At 37.4% G+C, this 23,009-nt stretch overlaps 1 protein-coding gene and 1 non-coding gene across 7 annotated transcripts in view; both read right to left on the minus strand.

The window, feature by feature from the left end:
* POLA1 (DNA polymerase alpha 1, catalytic subunit) overlaps positions 1 to 23,009 on the minus strand; it is a 295,127-nt gene that overhangs the window by 242,576 nt on the left and 29,542 nt on the right. For 5 of the 6 annotated variants that reach the window (XM_005228356.5, NM_001206065.1, XM_024988125.2 and 2 more), the window contains exons 16-26: positions 21,655 to 21,739; positions 19,600 to 19,661; positions 17,464 to 17,553; positions 13,777 to 13,893; positions 12,445 to 12,620; positions 10,182 to 10,311; positions 9,565 to 9,684; positions 8,420 to 8,519; positions 7,047 to 7,171; positions 2,361 to 2,510; positions 1,835 to 1,957 (exon numbers count right to left, since the gene is read on the minus strand). In XM_005228356.5, coding sequence (XP_005228413.1) covers positions 1,835 to 1,957; positions 2,361 to 2,510; positions 7,047 to 7,171; positions 8,420 to 8,519; positions 9,565 to 9,684; positions 10,182 to 10,311; positions 12,445 to 12,620; positions 13,777 to 13,893; positions 17,464 to 17,553; positions 19,600 to 19,661; positions 21,655 to 21,739 — 1,278 coding nt within the window. The remainder of the gene's footprint in view (positions 1 to 1,834; positions 1,958 to 2,360; positions 2,511 to 7,046; positions 7,172 to 8,419; positions 8,520 to 9,564; positions 9,685 to 10,181; positions 10,312 to 12,444; positions 12,621 to 13,776; positions 13,894 to 17,463; positions 17,554 to 19,599; positions 19,662 to 21,654; positions 21,740 to 23,009) is intronic. The other variant, XM_059883482.1, reaches the window with a different exon arrangement.
* LOC112445250 (small Cajal body-specific RNA 24) lies at positions 7,709 to 7,838 on the minus strand. Its single transcript, XR_003033616.1, has one exon. It is a non-coding gene; the product is annotated as a small Cajal body-specific RNA 24 (non-coding RNA).

Consider the following 23,009-nt stretch of genomic DNA (forward strand, 5'->3'; position numbering starts at 1 on the left):
TGACAAAAAAAAGACGCTTACTCCTTGGAATGAAAGTTATGACCAGCCTAGATAGCATATTGAAAAGCAGAGACATTACTTTGCCAACAAAGGTCTGTCTAGTCAAGGCTATGGTTTTTCCAGTAGTCATGCATGGATGTGAGAGTTGGACTATAAAGAAAACTGAGTGCCAAAGAATTGATGCTTTTGCACTGTGGTGTTGGAGAGGACTCTTGAGAGTCCCTTGGACTGCAAGGAGATCCAACCAGTCCATCCTAAAGGAGATCAGTCCTGGGTGTTCATTGGAAGGACTGATGTTGAAGCTGAAACTGCAATACTTTAGCCACCTGATGCGAAGAGCTGACTCATTTAAAAAAACCCTGATGCTGGGAAAGATTGAGGGCAGGAGGAGAAGGGGACAACAGAGGATGAAATGGCTGGATGGCATCATCGACTCGATGGACATGAATTTGAGTGCACTCCGGGAGTTGGTGATAGACAGGGAGGCTGCAGTCTGTGGGGTCACAAAGAGTCGGACACGACTGAGCAACTGAACTGAACTAAACTGAATCTAGATTCTGAACAGGGGTCAGCTTTTTTTTTTTTTTAAGAGCCAGATATAAATACTTTAGGCTTTGCCGGTCATTCAAATTTCCATCTTGACTACTCAACTCTTCCACTGTACTGCAAACGTACCTACAGACAATATTTCAATGAATGAGTGTGACAATGTGCCAATAAAACTTTATTTATAAAAGCAGATGGCAGGCTGGATTGGGCCCATAAGCTGTAATGAGCCGACCTCTACTCTATAGAGGATTCTGACTCCAGGTCCCCAGCATGAGTATTCTGCCTATAACCACTACCTCCTTAAGACCAAGTAGTCTTAAATCCACTGACAGAAATCAGTATTTTACTAGAGCTAAATGGAATTTAATATCTAATATAACTATTCTCTTACAAACTAAGGAAAATCCACGCACACGGTCCTAAAGCAGATGAAGCTTTTAGTGTTTACAGAGGGATAGCACCTCCAATCTGTTTGGTATGTAGCCCATCTTTCTAAAACCAGTTACTCTAAATCTGTAATTCCAGTTCTGATGATGTTCATGCAATTAGGAATTTGTACATCCAGCTGCCTACTTAAAATGCCTACAGATCTATTACAACTCTCAAAGGTAACATATCCAAGACAGAACTTCTCTCCCAGATTTCCCCTTCTTAATAAATGGTTTTGCTAGCTAACCAGCTAAAAGACAAAAATGGAGGCACCCTCCTTGACTTCTTCCTTTCCCTCACACTCCAACCTAATATATCCACAAGAAAACTAGCTTCCTTACATCACAGGCTTCATTCATGCTACCTCCTAAAGAACACTTCCTTGACCAAGCTAAGCCAGCCAGCCACCTTAACAGTGTTCAACTTACCACTCTGTTTTAATTATCTGCATAGCATTACTTCTATCATATTGTCTTATTTTTTATATTTGCTTATTCACATATTTAAAGTCTGATTTCCCAAATGACCTTCTCTCCACCCCAAGCCCTTTCTATACCCCTTGCTCTAGGTAGATACGAGCCTCACAACAAGGGGACTTTTTATGTCTTGCTCAACACTCTATCCCTGGTACCTCGAACAATCCCTGGCATACAGCAGATGCTCAATAATTACACATACACAAAAATTGGATTAATGAATGAATCCTTACTTAAAAACGTATCTCGCTCAAATTTGTCCTAAGAAAGGGATATTTGAAGCTGTATTACTAGGAAGCAAACTTTTTGGCTCTCCCACTCCGTAATATGTATAGTTTAAAATACTTTCATTTTAGATATGGCAATGTTATACCATTTACCTCCCTTCCTTTGTATGTCACCAAAGCAGCCAGGGGTTTGGCGTAAAATCTGCTGTAGGAGAATCCCAGGCAGCCGTACATACTGTTTGCCGTGAGCTTCAAAGCCTTCTGTCGAATGTCATACTGCAGACCACACAAGGACAAAAGACAGACAACAATATTTGCAGATGCATAAGCATTACATTAGATGTTTTCTAACTCACCAATAAGAAACCCTCAGTGTCCTTGGAGAAAAGGACTCTGAACACAGTCAACCCATCCTCCCAAAGCCACGATTCCCTGACCTCCTAGAAGCAAGTAAACAGATTCCAAAACTCTCAGGTCAGAAGGCACTTGCTCAGATACATCTTTGCAGACAGAGGTGCCTTGTACTTTGAGGCATCAGATGTTTCTGAATGGTTTCCTACCCACCAACTTAAAGTAAGCACATGCATTTGTCCACAGCATCATGTTTAAATCACTCCTAGATAATCAAATTTTCAAAGGTGAGACTGTCACTCAGAGGTTGCTGAGTGGAAAGATATACCTGAAGATGAAGGTCTGGATTTAAATCTTGCTGTTTCATTAGCTGTTTTACTTGTCTTCTCCGCTCTACCAGTTTTCGGATCTCTCTGGGCAAAATGCCCATTTCCAAGCTTGGATCTGGCAGCTCGGGGATCTGCTCTTGCTCTCCATCCTGATGAAGACAAGACAAAAACTTCAGATAAATCAAACTTTTGTGAAATGAATTCCAAAAATCATACCTTGTGGGAACTTAACCCCACATCTTGTAAAGCTACTTTCTTGTCTAAGTATAAAGGTCAACAATGCTGAGAGGGCTGAAAAGCAGGTCAATGCTGCCCTCTTTTCAGTCAGTTCTCTCAGCCTATCATTCCCAGTACCTTCCCAATCTAGTTCTTGACAAAATGTAGGCATCGTTTAAAAGCATGAATTTTTTTACACATGCTCCTTTTCCCCCTTCAACAAGATTGGGGAGCAACATGTTTGGGGGTATTGTTTTTAAAATAAAAACATTAAGAGAGACTGCTTTAAAAAAAACGCAGTTAAATTACTATTTTTAAGACCTGTGCACTACCAAACAAAATGCCACAAAACTGTTAAACTATGGGGAATCACAGCAATTATTTTAAATGTTTTAGACTGAAAAATAAAAACCTAAATACTAAATCAGCAAATCTCTTTTAGGAATCTGGGGCCCATATTTAAATAGGCCACGACATTTCTAAAAATTAACACACATATACTCCTTAGTATTTATGCGGTAACTTTTATCTATCAATTGCTTTGCAATTGGTACAATAGCAACATTTTAAGAAAGCAACCAGCAGTCTTCCATTAAAATTTACAGGAGGAAAAGGCAGGGGAAGCATTAGACCATTGTTCTCAAGGCTCCATTAATTCTACTGAATATTAACAGGATACAAAGAAAAACCAGGCACATTTGCCCTTTCAAAGGTTCAAAATTAAAAATAAACCTCTTGGCTTAAAGTATGTCAAGTCAATGCCATTTGATAACCCAGTTTTTACAAAGTATCTGATTTTATAAAGATCAATAACTGCAAATGAACAATCTCACAGTAGTAACAGGGACCTATTGTTTTCCAATAGAGCAGATGATGATAGCAAACCTATCAGAGATCTTGGTACACACTCCAGTTTATTTACAGCAACCATGGAGGTCCAACAGAAAGTAAACTGAAAGAATCTGAAGTCAGGCAAGTTACAATCCATGCCTGGCTCTCCCAGCACGAGCTGTGTGGCACTAGCTGTTCTGAAGACCAAATGCAGTACTGCCCAGGAAAATGATACAGAACCCATAAACTGCTACATGTATAGTATTTCTTAGATGACTTCTTTCAACTCTGAAGTGTAATTTCATATCCAGAATCTAAACTGGAAAGCTCAAATAACAAAATGGTGGTAGGGGGGAAAGGAGGAGCTATATAATGATAACTATCCTAATACTGACACACACAGGACACAATCCAAAGAATATTATTAACCAAACGTAGTCACTACCTCTCAGGGATGTCTACTCAATACCTACCCTGTAAAATTATCCTCCAGTCTCATAGAAAAGCCTATCCTCAGCAGACACATTTGTACTGTGTGAACACGCTCCTGCGGCCACAGATGATGGACAGGTGTGTTCACCAACCTAGGCAAGCCTCTAAGATTCTCTCTTCCAGGAATATGGAATTAGAACTGAAAAACAGCCACCAAGCTGGAACCAAAAGACTTGTAAATTTAGGAGTTAGAGAGCAAATAGACATCTTCTGCCCCTTGCACAAAGAAGCAGAGAAAAACAACATACAGAGATAATGTCAATTTACATCTTTTACTGCTGGAGAACCAAATCTAATCAAATTCCCTACTGACAGTCAATTGTATATAAGTTTTATATATGAAGAACCACACATTAAGTTATTAAGCCATTCATAAAACTGTTGACTGTATGACCACTAGTTAGATTAAAATTCATGTGATATAATTCAAAAGGATCCTTTCGAAAAGGATGTTTAATGAATAGAATCGGTAATAAATGCTTTCATGGCCAAAATTAAAGCCTGAAAATAACAAGTGTTACAGAAAAAGGGGAACAATTCACATACATGACTGGTAGGAGTATAAAATGGTACAATGACTTAGGAAAACAATCCAACAGTTTCAAGTAAAAGATACACTGTCCAATGCAACCCAGCAAATTCACTCCTTAGGTATCCCCCAAAATGAAAGCTTTATTAATAACAGCCCAAACTGAAAATAATCCCCATGCTGATCTCAGGGGAACAGATAAAAGGAAAGAATAACAATAATGCAACAACACAGAGGAATCTCAAAAAAATTACACTGAACAAAAAAAGCCAGATACAAAAGAGTGCATACTGTATCACTCCATTAATATGAAATTTTCGAACAGGCAAAATTAAGCTATGGTGATATAAGTCAGATCAATTACTGACTGATGGAAGAGGGGATTGACTATAAAAAGCCAAGTGAAACATATCACAACTTAAGGGATGAGGCTAAAGCACTACTTATAGAGAAATTTACAGTTGCAAATGTCTAAATTAAAAGAGATGATCTCAAATCAATAACATCACCTTCTATCATAAGAAACTAAAAAAGGGCTAAGTAAATCAAAGAAACCAGAAAAAAGGAGGTAATAAAGACTAGCACAGAAACAGAACAAAAAAGCAATAGAGAAAAACTCAAGGAAACCAAGGTTGCTTGTTTGAAAAGATTAACAAAACTGATAAACTTCTAGCTATACTGAAGCTTTTTCTTCAGAAAAAAAGATGACTCAAATCACTAAAATCAGGAATAAAAGGAGGGGACCATCACTACTGACCTTAAAGAATTACAGTGATTAAAAGGAAATAATATGAACAAGTTTATGCCAACAAATCAGATTACCTATACAAAATGGACAAATTCCTAGAAAAGGCAGAAACTACCCAAAGTGACCAAAAGAGAAATAGAAAATCTGAACAGACCTGTAACAAGAGACTGAGTTAGAAATTAAAAAAAGAAGTCTAAGACCAGATAACTTCACTGGCAAAAATTAAAATATTAAAACAAATCCTACATGAACTCTCCCCAAAAACCGAAGAGAAGGGAACTCTTCCCAACCATTCTATGAGGCCAACATTACCCTAATACCAAAACCAGACAAAGACATATACAACTATACACCAACAGCCTTTATGAATACAGAAAAAAACTCAACAAATACTAGCACATCGAATCTAGCCATATACAAAAAGGATTATACACCAAGTGGGATTTATCTCAGGAACAAAAGTTGGTTCAACAATCAATATAGCATACTATATTAAAAGAATAAAGAACAAAAACCATATATTGATCATCTTAATAGATGCAGAAAAGGTAGTTAAGAAAACCCAACACCATTTCATGATTAAAAAAAAAAAAAAAACTCAAAAAACTAGTGCTAGAATGGAACTTCCTCATACTGATAAAGGCCAGCTGTGGGAAACTCTCAAGTAACATAATATTTAATAGTGAAAGACTAGATGTTTTCCCCTAATATCAGGAACAAGAAAAGGGTGTCTGCTCTTGCCACTTCTATTCAACTGTACTGGAGGGTCTAGCCAGGGCAGTTAATCAAGAAAAGGAAATATAAGGCATCCAAATTGAAAAGGAAGAAATCAAACTTTCTCTATTCACAGACAACAGGATACTGTCTATAGAAAATCCTAAGGAATCCACAAACTATTATTACAACAACTAATAAATGAGCTCAGAAAAGTTGCAACAAGACCAATATACAAAACTCAGTTCTATTTCTCTACACTAGCAATAGACAAACCAAAAATGAAATTAAGAAAACATTCCATTTACAACTGCACCAAAAAGAATGAAATATTTAGTAATAAATTTAATAAAAGTGAAAGACTTGTACACTTAAAACTAGAAAACATTTTTGAAAGACATTAAGGACCTAAATAAATGGAAAGACTAGATTTTCATGGATTGGAAGACTTAAAGATGGCAATATTCCCCAAAGGGATCTACAGATTCAATAGAATCCCCATCAAAATCCCAGCAGGTCTTTTTGCATTAATTGACAAGAGATTCTAAAACAAACAAAATGTGACATGTATCACTACAATGGAATATTCAGCCAATAAAAAGGAATGAAGGACTAATACATACTACAACACAAATGAATCTTGAGAACAGTATGCTAAGTGAATTAAGCCAGACACAAAAGGTCACATATGATTCTGTTTACAGGAAATATACAAAAATACACAAATCTATAGTGGTGGAAAGATTAGTGGTTGCCTAGATCTAGAAGGGACTGAAGGAGGTAAGGGCTAAAAGGAAGAGAGTATCTTTGGGGAAAAATGAAAATGTTCTAAAAGTGATTATAGTGCAGTTAGCAAACTCTGGGAATAAACTAAAAGCCATTAAATAGCACACTTTAATAGGTAAATTACAGAGTCTGTGAGTTACATCTCAATAAAGCTATTAGATAAAAGACACAGAACCAGTCTGAGTCTCCTCCTACCCAACACTCCCCCATTCTGACCACGAAGAAAGGATACGTTACCTTTTAGAAGGAAAAGCTAGAATGCCATTACCTTTCAGAAGGAAAAACTAGAACACCAAGCCCCTTGCTTATCTTCCCCCTTTAAGCACTATTTTTAATCTCAATTTCAAGGGTTCCCAGTTGAATACAAACCTCTACAACTTTCTGTGCCTCTGAAGCAACTCTTTGCACTGTTGTAAAACAAATGTTGAATTCCTGAATGATGGAAGGATACAAACTGTTGAAGTCCAGAAGCAAAATGAACTTATCATAAAAACCTGCAAGGAAAAAAGGCCCATGTTACAAAAAGTCTTTGGCATAACACAGTATTAGAAGTACTATACTATGACTCCTTATACTATCCAGAGCTGTGAGGCAGACAAAGGGAAAAAAGGAGTTGACTATCACCCTGTAAATATATATCAGAGTGAAAAATCAGGTAACCAAAGACAAAGAAAGAAGAGATCCTGTCTGGCATGGAAACCTCAGCAGTCCCCCCAAAATACTTTATTATTATGGGCAAACACTCCCCCTCATATCAATTACTTTATTTTTTTTTCATTTACTAGATCCTATCAATTACTTTACACAGGTGCCATGTACATTTCCAAAAAAAAAAAAAAAATTCTGCTAAATTCTCCTTCAAGAACGCATTCCTTTCCACCTATCCTCCCCGCCTACTCCTCAAATATTTAGTGATCTCTACCAACGAGTGGTTATACATTTTTTTTTTTAACAATCACACCTTCAAAGAATAAAACAGGTAGCCTATTTACCTGTTTACAAACTGCTAAGATCAGACAAGATATATACATAAATGTCAGTAGTGGAACGATCCACCCTTTTTACTAGCAAAGGGTGAACAGAAAGCTACTGTATTTCTTTAGGACATTTACAAAGAGTTATCTTCACCTTCAGAAGAAACTGAATAGAAGTAAATGTCCACAGTTAAGACAATAACAACAACAGCAAGCATATACGGATAGCTTACTGTGTGTCTGGTACTATTATTCCTTAAATCCCAGTGTGGTATTTTTCTTATTGTCGGACCAGGGATGGAAACCGTGTCCCCTGCCTTGGAGGGCAGATTCTCAACCACTGGACCGCCAGGGAAGTCCTGACAAATAGCTATATATTGGACCAGAGGTTGGCAAAGATCAAATTCAGCCTATCTCTTTTTGTACCACTCATGAGCTAAGAGGAGTTTTTACATCTTTAAATGGTTGGGAAAAAAATGTACAAAGACTATTTCAATGATATGTGAAAATGACACAAAATTTAAATTTCAATGTCCATAAATAAAACTTTCTTGGAATACAGCAAAAAAAAAAAAGATTCACATTAATCCCATGTTAAAAGACTGGCAAACAAGATTTTCACATGAACGTAAGAAAATAAATAAGGTCATTATGAAACCTATTCGCTAACATACAAAACACAACTCAGGTCTTTTAGTTTCTCAAGCTGACTCTGCATTAAGAAGTCCCTTCACATCAGGGACAAAGCCATCTGCTGCCCAGCCTTACCAACTTTGGGGTCCAAGACCAAGCCTCCAGAATAAGCTGCTTTCTTACGTCCTTTTTTGTATTTATTGGTGTCTCCATCAATGTCTTCATCTTCATCTCCCTAATATCAAATGGAAGGTAACTTCACCAGCCAGCAACTCATGAACCAATTTAAAAGGTTTATGACTTCCCCCTTTCTAACTGCAGTACACAGTTCTAACAGATATTTTACTTTCAGTTAATGGTCCTCTGGGGAAAGACACTTACTTTAACATGTTCATGAATCCAAATGAATGCCAAGCATGGTACTTACCAAAACAAACACTGTATCTAAGTTGATAAATATGCAAATTCCACTTTAAAATATTTCTGAATAATAGGACTTCACATTTTTAAATCAATGGATACTAAAAATTCAACTACTCATGTCACGTAAAATTTGAGATTCTAAGAGTTCTCTTATATTCATTACTCTAATATTCATGATATAAAAATACAAAATATTTTATTTAGATATTACCATTATTCTCATTATTAATATGGACACCTTAAAATAAGTATGTCCATATGCTAAAAATTCTTTTCCAAGTAGTTTAATTAGCAAACATTTAATACTCAGTAGAAGTCAAACTCCTCTAAGTTAATACTTCACTAATTTTAATAATGTACGTAAAACAAGCACAACAAAAGAACCTGAGTCATTTTAACATTAAACTCCCATTCTAAATTGATTACTATCCGTGCTGATATAACAGTAGCTAAGCTAAGTTTTATTTCTGGTGTGATGGAGGCTACTTCAGAAACCTGACTGTGGTGACCTTAATCCTACTAGAATATAAAAATGCAACCACACAACATAAAAATTAAGGCTAAGGGGTTCAAAGAAATAAAAGGTTTGACTAGTAGTACTAACCCAGCAAAACAATTTCCATCTATGGTCACTCATCAGAGGCCTAATGCCTCCCTCAAAGAATTTCATATTTCACAAATAATTTTTATCTGTATAGAGAAAAGTAGAGAAGGAAATGACCATACCAAAACAATGGAGCAAACAGGATAGTTTCCACTTATCTGGGAAGTAGATGTTATCACAGCCCAAAGAAACAATCTTGTTAATAAAAAGGGGGGATATAAAAAAGCAAAACACTATATAATTTTGGACCCACCAGTTTCTGCTGAGGCTTTCTGAAAGTCTGCTTGTCAGGCACAATATAGTTGTTTTCATAAAATGCATGAAGTAGTAAGAACTCATTACGCTCGGATCGTCCACCCATCAGTGTCCTAGACTATTAAAAGAGAATTAAAAAAAAAAAAAAAAACTTGAGCTCAAGACCACAACAAACAAAAGCAAATCAAATCGATAAATTTAATCATAGCACCTCCTTCAAATTCACTCATCATATCAAGGGCTGCTTTTAAAAAAGGGGGGGTATTAATTATTTTCAGCAGCTTCTTTAAGCACTACAGTTAAAAGGAGACAAAGAGAGCTTAAAATATCCACAACTCGGCTATTTCTTTACTCTCAAATGGACCATTCCACAAATCAGACACATCCAGATGTCAGAGACAATCCTTATGTTCACCCAAATTTCAACATACTGCACCTGGCTTTCCTCCCCTTCTCCCAAGCAGTTCTTCACTTTACAAAAGAAGCCCAGCTTTCAAAATACAAGTTACTCATTTTATAAGCATGCATTTAGACTCATTATCATATAACAACTACCCCAAGAAAACACTGGATCCAACAGGAAATGCTTTTTCCCCCTTTCTAAGTTAAATTTACCATAATGTTCCCAGCGATGTTAGTGATCTGCAATGCTAATGGAAGAACATTTAGCTCACACATGATCTGCAAAATGAACCTGGCATCTTTCCAGGTGTGCTCCAACAGGTACAACAGATGAGAAGAGTCACTGTACAGAAAAGTAAGAATGAAACAGAATCAAGTAATTAAAAGAAACAATGATTACAATTAGAATTTCATAAAGCATTTTACTAAAAATTTTTGGTTATGTAGCTTCAGAGCAATGGCACCTCACACTGCAAACAATTTAAAATAAGGTCAGTATGAAATTAGGAATTCATTCATACCATTGATCCCAATGCCTTTCTCTAAAACAAACAAACACAAAAATCACACTAAGATAAAGTTATATGTTAACTACAATCTAAAAACACCCTAAATCCTTTCATTTATTTCATCCACTAAATATGTATTACATACCCACTCTATGCCAGACATTGTTCTAAATTCTGGCAGTGAAAAAAGAGACAAGAATTCCTGTCCTTATGGGGGAGATAGAATACAACTTAAATTTTTAATATGTGGTATGTTAAATAAGGCTAAGTGTTAAGAAGAAAAGTTAAGAAGGGAATATTAAGGGTGAAGAGCAGAGACAAATTTTAGTTAGGGAACCAAGGAAGAGTCCACTGAGAATAAAGACCCACAAGAGGTGAGAGGGTAATTCTTTCAGATGGGTAAATCTGAGGGAAGAACATTCCAGGCAGACAGAACAGCACATTCAAAAAAAAATTTTAATTAAAAAAAAAAAAGTATGCCCAGGGCTGAGCATAAATCTCGCAGTTCCAGTATCAAGAACGAGACCAATGGCTGCAACACAGAGAATGATGGAGAATAACAGAAGATAATGACAGAGTTAATGGCAGAGAGACCCACTGTATAGGACCTTGTAAGTCAAAATAAGTGCTTTGGTTTTTACTCTGAATGAAACAGAAAGTCACTAGGAGACTTTAAGTACAGTGCCATATCCAACTTTACTTCAGCATAGGAACTCTCGTTCCTGGGTTGAGAACAGACAAGGAGTCAAGGGCAAAAGCAAAGAGACAAGTAAGGAGGCTAATATAAGACCCAGTGACCCAGGAGAAAGAGGATGGTGGCTTGGACCAGGGTGGGTCCAAGTGAAGAGAAAAGAAGTGGCCAGATAGACACACATTTTGAAGATGGAGCTGACAGGATTTCCTGATGCATGGAACATAAGATGTCAGAGAGAGGAATCATAGATGCCTCAGAGGTTCTAGGCTGAGGATGACTCTGGAGGTTTCCAGTGATACTGGAAAAGTAAGAGAAACAAGGAAGAGAAAGTCAGGAGCTCAGTTTTGGAACAGGCTGAGTTGGAGGCTCATATCAGACATTAAGCAGAACAGGGAGGTAGAGACATGAGTCTGAATTCAGGGGAGACATCCAAAGTGAAGATATGCTCAGAGGAGGCATCAGCACCCACATGGTACTGAAATTCCTGCAAGTCGATGAGATCACCCAGGCAGGCAGCACAGTCAGAAAGAGAAGCAGTTTGAGAACTCAGGAGGAACAGGCAGAAAAGAATCTAAAATGGCCATAGGGGTAGGAGAAACCTTATGTAAGAAATAATCAAGCAAAAAGTTTCCATTATGCAAAATGAATTAAGTTCCAGAAATTTAATGTACAGCAACGTGGTGACAGCGAATAATGTATTATATACTTGAAACTTCCTAAGAGGAAGAAATCTTAAGTGTCCTCATCACAAAAAAGAAAAGAAAAAATTAGTGCTTATGTGAGGTGATGAGTGTGTTAATTAGCTTAACTGTAATGATTTTTTCACAATGTATATCAAACATCAAGCTGTATACCTTAAATAAAATACAATTTTTATTTGTCAATTTGACCTCAACAAGGCTGGAAAAAAGAAGTAAGCAGCAATATCTCCAGATAATTGAATGACTTTTCAGATTTTATATTTCCAAAATATTTGCATTAATTTCTGAATTAATGAATTATGGGTGGAAACCTAAATATCACATCAATTTCCAAACTGCTCTCAGGAAACATCAAGATGGTGTTAAATGAGGGAGATATTATGATAAAATTAGAATAATTCAAAAGGCAAAATAATTCACATCACTAAAGGAATGGAGATGTGATGCTGACATGAAGACAGACAATTTTCCCCTCCACAGCACCACAGGCTCCTGTTCCTCCAGCCTAAGGATGATGCTGGCATCTCAGCTAATTTCAAGACAGAGAAATTCTGAAGCATCCAGGATCATACCTGTACATGTTTCGTATAGTTTCTATTGGGATTACAATCCTTTCAGTTTTCAAAATCTGTTGAACAAGTTCAGATAAATGGTAGCTTTTACACCGAATCAGTTCCTTCGCCGAAATTTCCACATCACAGATCATTCGGCCACAGGTAGCATTTTTTTCACCAAATCCACTCCTGCCCTACAGGGGAGGACAAAAAGTAAATCCCATGGAAAAGCAGACACTGACATTTTGTTCTAACTTGATTTGAGGCTAGCCCCAAAATTACAATGATGAAACTTTCATTCTTCCATTCATTCAGCCATCATTCATATATTTTTGAACATTGACTATGTATCTGACACTGTTTGGTTCACTCAGAATATAAGGGATACAGCAGTTAGCAAAGTAGAAAAGATACCTGATCTCATTTGAAATATACAACTAAAAAAATTATATAATTTTAGGAGGTAATAAGTATATGGATAATAGAACATGGTGACGGGAACAAGGAATTTGCAGGAACTACATCTTAAATAGGGTGGTCAGGGTAGACCACACTGAGAAGATGCCATATAAAGAACCCTGAAGCGGTAAGGGGTAAGCAACGCCAGCATCTGGATGATGTGTTAATAATGACTCTATTGTCTTAAAGAGATGAACAGGAAAAGAAGCAAGAGCACTGGTTCCCAACTCCAATCTGCAGCAGCAGAATTCTCTGGAGAATGTTATAAAAGATACAGATTCCTAAATTCTCTGATGAAGCAGCATTCTGGTTCACTGGTAAGATTTAAGTAAAGACTTCAAGCAAAGAGCAGTGTCAGAGTTTAGGAAATGAAGGTGCTTCATCCAAAACCCACCACAACCCCCCTTTATCAAGCAAGCAGGCAGAATGAAAAGGAACAAGCCTTCCAAGAGTCAGATGGGGCCTGGGTTCACAATTTTAGTTCTTGCCTTTACTAGCTCTAGGATCTTGAACAAGCTCTGCCCCCTCTGTGAGAATGTACACTTAAACCTGCAATTGCTCAGAGAGGACAAACATGCAGCCCACTCAGTGTCTGATCCCTCCCATTCTTCCTTCCCATCTCCTTCCTGAACCCCACAGCTCTGTTTCTTAAGGATGCCCTAGTGGAGCTAATAAGCACGTGCTATCTCTAGATTCTAAAAGCTAAATTTTAAAACTACCAGTGGTTACTAATAAAATGCTGAATTCAAAGGAAAAGGTGTTTAGTGGAAAAGTTAAAATGTCATATCATAAGGCAGCTATTCTAAGTCAAAGAAGCACAAGGTGCAACCTGGTAGCTACTCAATACACAGAAGCCAAAATAGAGAAGTAAGATTTGAAAATTATGATTACCCCAAGCTTCGGCATGTTGGATCGCTTCAGCCGACCTATCTTGGACCAGAAAGGAACTTTGCACACATTAATTCTCTGCAGTAGCACTTCCAGTTCAAAACCATAAATATTATGACCCTAGTCAGAAAAAGAAGGCAGCCAATAACATTATAAGAAACACAAACTAAGGATTTATCATCATAATGCATAGAATTTCTCTGCCCTTTCTTTTTCTGGTCTCTAATTGAAGGCATCATGAGCTTACCTCCGACTGGGGTCCTTTCTTCTTCAGGAATTTATTCATCAGCAGCATTCATTAGCCTTGACATTAACAAGGCTGCTAAGCAGATTGCTGGAATAAACTTTATTTTATTCTAATTGATGCCAGGTTCATATGATGTCTTTTAATTTGCAACTTACACCTCACAGTCTCTCAGAAAAATGCAAATTTTAATGTTCCATACTTTTCAGGTCATCAGTAGAAGCTGTATTCAAATAATTTCATTTTACTTCCTTAACAACCAAGAACCCAGCTATGTTGTATGACAGTTTACATACACTTCTTAGAAAACTCGGGAAGTACATCCAGTTTCTTCTTAAAGAACTGAGTTCAAACACAACTGATTTTGACTTTTAATCAACATGCAACAAAATAAAGATATCACTCCATAGTTCAAATAAGAAACTTGTTAAAAACACTGAAACAAAACTATCCTGAGTAAAAAAAAAAACTCAAAAAGATAACCATATTTTCCAAGTCTGTACTAATAATTTCCATCATGTGAATTATGCTTATTCTAGAATAGGAAAGACAAGAGATCTCTTCAAGAAAATTAGAGATACCAAGGGAATATTTCATACAAACTTGGGATCAATAAAGGACAGAAATGGTATGGACCTAACAGAAGCAAAAGATATTAAGAAGAGGTGGAAAGAATACACAGAAGAACTGTATAAAAAAGATCTTCACGACCCAGATAATCACGATGGTGTGATCACTCACCTAGACCCAGACATCCTGGAGTGTGAAGTCAAGTAGGCCTTAGGAAGTATCACTACTAACAAAGCTAGTGGAGGTGATGGCATTCCAGTGGAGCTATTTCAAATCCTAAAAGATGATTCTGTGAAGGTGCTGCACCCAATATGTCAGCAAATTTGGAAAACTCAGCAGTGGCCCCAGGACTGGAAAAGGTCAGTTTTCATTCCAATCCCAAAGGCAATGCCAAAGAATGCTCAAACTACCACACAATTGCACTCATCTCACACGCTAGTAAAGTAATGCTCAAAATTCTCCAAGCCAGGCTTCAGCAAAACGTGAACAGTGAATTTCCAGATGTTCAAGCTGGTTTTAGAAAAGGCAGAGGAACCAGAGATCAAATTGCCAACGTGCGCTGGATCATCGAAAAAGCAAGAGTTTCAGAAAAACATCTATTTCTGCTTCATTGACTATGCCAAAGCCTTTGACTGTGTGGATCACAATAAACTGTGGATACCAGACCACCTGATCTGCCTCTTGAGAAACTTGTATGCAGGTCAGGAAGCAACAGTTAGAACTGGACATGGAACAACAGACTGGTTCCAAATAGGAAAAGGAGTTCGTCAAGGCTGTATATTGTCACCCTGCTTATTTAACTTATATGCAGAGTACATCATGAGAAACGCTGGGCTGGAAGAAGCACAAGCTGGAATCCAGATTGCCGGGAGAAATATCAATAACCTCAGATATGCAGATGACACCACCCTTATGGCAGAAAGTGAAGAACTAAAGAGCCTTTTAATGAAAGTGAAAGAGGAGAGTGAAAAAGTTGGCTTAAAACTCAACATTCTAAAAACTAAGATCATGGCATCTGGTCCCATCACTTCATGGCAAACAGATGGGGAAACAGTGGAAACAGTGGCTGACTTTATTTTTTGGGGGCTCCAAAATCACTGCAGATGGTGACTGCAGCCATGAAATTAAAAGATGCTTACTCCTTGGAAGGAAAGTTATGACCAACCTAGACAGCATATTAAAAAGCAGAGCCATTACTTTGTCAACAGTATGGATGTGAGAGTTGGACTATAAAGAAGCTGAGCGCTAATGCTTTTGAACTGTGGTGTTGGAGAAGACTCTTGAGAGTCCCTTGGACTGCAAGGAGATCCAACCAATCGATCCCAAAGGAAATCAGTCCTGGGTGTTCATTGGAAGGACTGATGTTGAGGCTGAAACTCCAATATTTTGGCCACCTCATGCAAAGAGCTGACTCATTTGAAAAGACCTGATTTGGGAAAGATTGAAGGTAGGAGGAGAATGGGACGACAGAGGATGAGATGGTTAGATGGCATCACTGACTCAATGGACATGAGTTTGGGTAAACTCCAGGAGTTGGTGATGGACAGGGAGGCCTGGCGTGCTGCAGTTCATGGGGTTGGAAAGAGTCGGACATGACTGAGTGACTGAACTGAACTAGCAAAATAAACTATATGAAGTTTAAAATCAACTAATAAACAGATTCACTTGTTATTAATTTTAATTAAAGATACATACCACTATATTGATGGTAAGTTTGTCTATTAAACTCAGAGACCCAAAGGACATTAGCAAGTCTCATTTCCAAATTCTCATGCCTGGGATTAGGGACTCAAACCCATGTTAGGATTCTTTCATTCTGGTTCAGATTTCTCACAGTCTTTGCTCTAACACCCTAAGGTAGGCCAGCTACCCCTAGATGCCATGATATCTCCTTGGGGCCCAAGAGGGAGAATGCTAGTAGACTGGATGTAGGCCTGGTGCTTTGCCAGAGGACAGCAGGAGGGCACTGTGGACAGAATCTTCCTAGCGCTTTCAAGATGGGTCTTGAAAGATTGTTAGGGAAGCGGGTACAGAGACACTGGTAACAACCTATAGGCTCTTGGTACTTCATCAAGAAAGGGGTTCAAGAACAAAAATGAACACAGAAACGTATGGCAAACATTTTTCACAAGGCTTCCATGTAACTAAATTACTGCTATTACACTTAAAATACAGGAATTTATATTACTTCCCTCCAAAAATCCCAAAAGCATGGTATAATTAGACTGCTCTATTAACCCAAGACAAAAGGCAGAACTCCTATCGAGGCATCTACAACCTAAGTCCTAAAACCTATGTTTAGAGGAAACAAAGCACGATGTTGTTTTAGGACTCTTTGGAACTGGGGCAAAGAACTTAATGAATTATTTTATGACCTCTTATTATTTAGTAGGAGTATATTCGTCATCAAGATAAAAAAAGACTCCTAGCCATGATCTCTCAAAAGAATATGTCACAGAGACCCACTGGGCTCATAAAATTAAAACACTTAAATTTGGGGGATATGCACCAAACCAAAGGAATTCACTCCTGTGACCACTATACAGCTGGGCCTCTATGCCAAAATTTTGAAGCTATTAACAGTTGACATGAGTTTACTTTTCTTCCAGGCAGCTCTCTAACTGCAAGTAACAGGAGTATCCTAAACTCCAAGAGTAATTCATGAGTTGTTTTTCTATTAGAGGGGAGAAAAACTATCTTGTAGTGGGCTGGGGTTTTTCTCCTTTCTGTTAGCAGAAAGTAGATGAATTCCTACCAGTTTACAAGGTCATTTCACTCTGAAAAGACTCTGTTGCTCAAAAAGTACCAATCAAGGCACACTGAAAAGAACTAAAGAATCAAGAGCTTCACCAAGACATGATCAAAGATCTACTTACCACAATGATATCAGGATCAATTTTGTGAACTTTTGCAAGGAAAAAACCTAGCAGTGTTCTTTCCGTGGCAGCAACCTCAACCTTCACATTCTGTTAGAGAAAAACATACCAGTCACTTATCTTTACTCTCAAATACTATTCCCTGGCTTCCTGCTTAAGCACGGTTAAGATTGCTTACGGTTTAAAAAAAAAACAAAACATGCATTTCAAAGCAAAATGCAGCAATGAAATTCCTGATTCTAGATTTCACAGTAATACTTGCACAAAAATCTCTGAGGAGCTCATTAGGCTAATAAGCCTGTGAATGAAGCAAGATTTTAAGTACTGAGCACTATCAAGTGCAGAAATGTCCCTCCACAGGGACATGCTTGTGCATGTGGACACGTTTTATAGCCTCAGAATCAGAGAACCTATCAAAAACATTATTTACTTTCCTATATAATTCCTGGTACACTTTGCTATTTATGTATTTACCACATAAAGAGATCCCAAGGACTGTAGAAACTAATCCGAAATAGCAGTATAAAAACCCATAAATAAGAAACTAGACTAAAAACAAACATACATGTAAGAACTATAAGCATCATAAGTATAAATAAAACCTAGCTACACACAAAAGGCTTCCACAACTGAACAGAAATCAGGTATTCAAAAGATGTACTTTATTAAGACTCTTAAAATTAAGTTGCTGGCTATGTTTACTACAACCAGCTCAGCTAAAAAAATGTCAGTTTGACTCTAATAGAATTTTCCTAGATCATTTTACTTACTAATTCAGGGCACTTTACAAATAACAGCCTGATCCAATAGTACCCCCAGACTACTGGACTTCTCAAACCAATTTTAAGTAAGTGGAACCCAGTAAGGTTGCTATTAATTTTGTCAAGTGAAGACATTAAAAAAACAAAAATAACCTACAAATTTACCAACAGAGGCATTTCATAAAGGAAAAAACATCCTCTCCAAAAATGAAATTCTTTGTATTGAATACATTTACTTTTATGAAGTCTGACAGACTTTATTTTTTGGGGCTCCAAAATCACTGCAGATAGTGACTGCAGCCATGAAATTAAAAGACGCTTACTCCTTGGAAGAAAAGTTATAACCAACCTAGACAGCATATTAAAAAGCAGAGACATTACTTTGCCAACAAAGGTCCATCTAGTCAAAGCTATGGTTTTTCCAGTAGTCATATATGGATGTGAGAGTTGGACTATAAAGAAAGCTGAGCACTGAAGAATTGATGCTTTTGAACTGTGGTGTTGGAGGAGATTCTTCAAAGTCCCTTGGACTGCAAGGAGATCCAACCAGTCCATCCTAAAGGAAATCAGTCCTGAATATTCATTGGAAGGATTGATGCTGAAGCTGAAACTCCAATACTTGGGCCACCTGGTTGGAAGAACTGACTCATTTGAAAAGACCCTGATGCTGGGAAAGATTGAGGGCAGGAGGAGAAGGGGATGACAGAAGATGAGATGGTTGGATGGCATCACCGACTCAATGGACATGAGTTTGAGTAAACTCCAGGAATTGGTGATGGGCAGGGAGGCCTGGTGTGCTACAGTCCAGACACGACTGAGCAACTGAACTGAACTTTTATGAAAAACTCATATTATACTATTCCTCCCACCTCCACCATTTTATTAAGGATCCATGAAAACTTCTTCATGGAGTATACTGGGAGCTTAGAGATCACTAATCAAATACAGCCATCCCACACCAACCTTCCCAATAAATGTCACCTTTAATATCCACAGCATCCTCAACTTCTCTTGACTTCCTTCCAGCTAGTGAGGTGAGGGTGAGAGGGTGGGGCAGGCTTTAACCAATACTTTACCCAAAACAGTAATCAAGTCATCATGAAATTTTGGAAAAGCTTCCAGTTAAGCTATCTGAAGGAGGGTTTGAGACCCTCATCTATTAATAAGGTGTCAAATCCTATTATTTCCAGGAGGTGAAACATTTAAACACTGTTAAACATTTTTAATGGGTTAATGCCATAGTCCAATCTAACAAGAATAGGTCTAACAAATTAACACAGAAAACAGCTTATTTCTACTAATCCACAGCATTCTCTTCTTCTCTTTTTAAACAAAGAGATATTTCATGTTTAAAAGGAATGAATGAGTTCTTTACCTTTTCTTTAATGCTTTCTTTGAAATCATATGGAAAAATGCAGTCCTTTGGTTTAGACACAACTGTAAAAAGGAAAAAAATAAAGATTCTAACACCTGTCTTCGTCCAATTTCAAGTACACATACACTGAATGTCTCTGAATGGAAACTGTCTTAATATAAATTCTCCTTAATGTCTAAAGAATCACCAAAACAAACTATCCTAAAACTCATATGGAATCACGTTAGACCTTGAATAGCCAAAGCAAACTTGAGAAAGAACAAAGCAGGAGGCACCACATACCTTGATTTCAAACTATATTACAAAGCTACAGTAATGAAAACAGTATGGTACAGGCATAAAAAGACATATAGAACAATGGACCAGAAAAGAGAGCCCAGAAATAAACTTAACATACTGCATAACATAGTCAATTAATTTATGACAAAGGAGCCAATTATACAATAGAGAAAGGACAATCTCTTCAAAAAAGTACATTGGGAAAACTGGACAGCCATATACAAAACAATTAAAAACTGGACCACTACCTTATACCATACACAAAAAACTAACTCAAAATGGATTAAAAACCTGAATACAAGACCAGAAACCATGTAACTCCTAGAAGAAAACATAGGCAGTAAGCTCCTTGACATCAGTCTTAGCAATGACTTTTTGGATTTGACACCAAAACCAAAGGCACCAAAAGCAAAAATAAACAAGTAGGACTACACCAAGGTACAAAGTTCTACACATCAAAAGAAATCATCAACAAAATGCAAAGGCAACCCACTGAATGGGAAAAAATATTTGCAAATCATATATCTGATAAGGCATTAATATCCAAAATATATATTTTAAAAAATGCATATAACAACAAAAAAATAATCAAAAAATGGACAGAAGAGCTGAACAGCCATTATATAGATGGACACCAGATACAGGAAAGGATACTCAACACCACAAATCATCAGAGAAATCCAAAACCACAATGAGATGTTACCCCACACCTGTTAGGAATGTTATTATCAAAAAGAGAGGAGATAACAAGTGTTGGAGAGGATGGAGAGAAAAGGAAATCCTTGTGCACAGTTGCTGGGAATGTAAACTGATGCAGTCACTGTGGAAAACAGTATGGAGTTTCCTCAAAAACGTAAAAACAGAACAACCATATAATCCAGCAATTCCACTTCTGAGTATTTATCTGAAAATAATGAAAACAGTGACTTGTCATTTGCAAGAACACAGATGGATCTAGAGAGCATTATGCTAAGAGAAATAAGACAGAGAAAAATAAATATATGATCTCACTTAAATGTAGATTCAAAAAACAAAAGAAAATGACAAAAATGAGCTCATAGATACAGAAAACAGACAGTGGTAGAGTCCGAGGGGGTTGCATGAAACAGGTGAAGGGTACAATTAGTTATAAACTAAATAAGCCCTGGGTATGCAATGTACAGCATGGTTACTACAGTTAATAATCCTGGACAGTATATTTGAAAGTTGCTAAAAGAGAAAATCGCAGAAGTTCTCATCACCAAGGGAAAAAAATTCTAAGTACAGTGATGGACGTTAATGAGACTTATTGTAGTGATCATTTTGCTACATATACAAATATGGCATCATTATGTTGTACATCTGAAACTAATTCTACATGTCAGTTATACCTCAATTTTCTAAGTTTATAAAAGATTAAATCTTAAAAAAAAGAATAGACAAATACATAAGAGTATGATAAATTTAAAGTATGGGATTAATAAACTACCATGCATAAAACAGATCAACAAGGATTTACTGCGTAACACAGAAAATTATGTCAAATATCTTATAATAACCTATAATAGAAAATAATCTGAAGAGATATATATATGTAAAAGTGAATCATCTTCTTATACACCTGAAATTAACACAATATGGTAAATCAACTATACTTCAATGTAAAAAAAAAATTTGCTTAGCAGTATAAACTAGTTACCCTTGAAAATATTTTTTTGAAGTTACTGACCAACAGCTGGAGAAAAAAACAAGAAAAACAAAAATTAAACCATTAGTAAACCAGCTTAAAATACATACCGCAGAAGTGTGACTGAAAGGGAGGCTGTGGGGGTGCTTTATCTAATGCAAAGCTGTGATGGACCAACGCTGACACAGCAATAATCTGCAGAGAAGAAAATTACTTATCAGACACCTACTATGTCGTCTGCATTCTCACCAAAACCACCAAGAACATAAAAAGATATAGATTTTAATCCATAAGAATATTTTAACTTTTATTACGAAAGTATTTAAATAAAAAATTAAATAATAAAATCAACTCTCATATACTAACCATCCAGCTTAAATTATCAACTCATAAACAGCCCTACCCCACATTATTTTGACGCAAAATCCATACCTATCACTTTATCCAGAAATAATTCAGCAGTTTCTCATATATGAATAAAATGTTTCTCTACCTCAGCACTGTGGACATTTTAGGCCAAATAATTCTTTGTTGTTGGGGCTGCTCTGTGCATTGTGGGAAATTTAGCTCCCCTGGCTGCCAACAGCATCACTCCCCACTCCCCAGTCTCCATGTTGTGACAATCAAAACTGTCCAAGATATGGCCAAAAGTCCCCTGGAGGGTTAAAACTGCACCCAGTTGACTGCCATTACTTTAAAAACGTTTTTTCATATGCAATACAATCATGCCAGCTAAGTCAATAAACAGTGATTCCTTGAAAGTGAAAATGAAGTCGCTCAATCACATTCAACTCTTCACGACCCCTTGGGACTGTAGTTCATGGAATTCTCTTGGCAAGAATACTGGAGTGGGTAGCCTTTCCCTTCTCCAGGGGATCTTCGCAACCCAGGGATCAAATCCAGGTCTCCCGCATTGCAGGTGGATCCTTTACCAGCTGAGCCACCAGGAAAACCCAAGAATACTGGAGTGGGTAGTTTATCCCTTCTCCAGGGAATCTTCCTGACCCAGGAACTGAAGTGGGCTCTCCTGCATTGCAGGTGGATTCTTTACTAACTGAGCTATCAGGGAAGCCCTGATTAAATATCCTGGCAGGATTCAAATTCTTGTGTCTTCCCAACTTTCTCAACGGTATTTATCAACATACTTTGCAACTGGTTGATATGTAATAAAACTGTCTCAGCCCAACTCCTCCCCATCTATTCAGTCCAGTTCAGTTCAGTTACACAGTCATGTCTGACTCTTTGCGACCCCATGAATCATAGCACGCCAAGCCTCCCTGTCCATCACCAACTCCCAGAGTTCACTCAAACTCATGTCCATCAAGTCAGTGATGCCATCCAGCCATCTCATCCTCTGTTGTCCCCTTCTCCTCCTGCCCCCAATCCCTCCCAGCATCAGGGTCTTTTCCAATGAGTCCACTCTTCGCATGAGATGGCCAAAGCACTGGAGCTTCAGCTTCAGCAT

Source organism: Bos taurus, chromosome X, assembly GCF_002263795.3.
Source record: "Bos taurus isolate L1 Dominette 01449 registration number 42190680 breed Hereford chromosome X, ARS-UCD2.0, whole genome shotgun sequence".
Classification (NCBI taxonomy): domain Eukaryota; kingdom Metazoa; phylum Chordata; class Mammalia; order Artiodactyla; family Bovidae; genus Bos; species Bos taurus.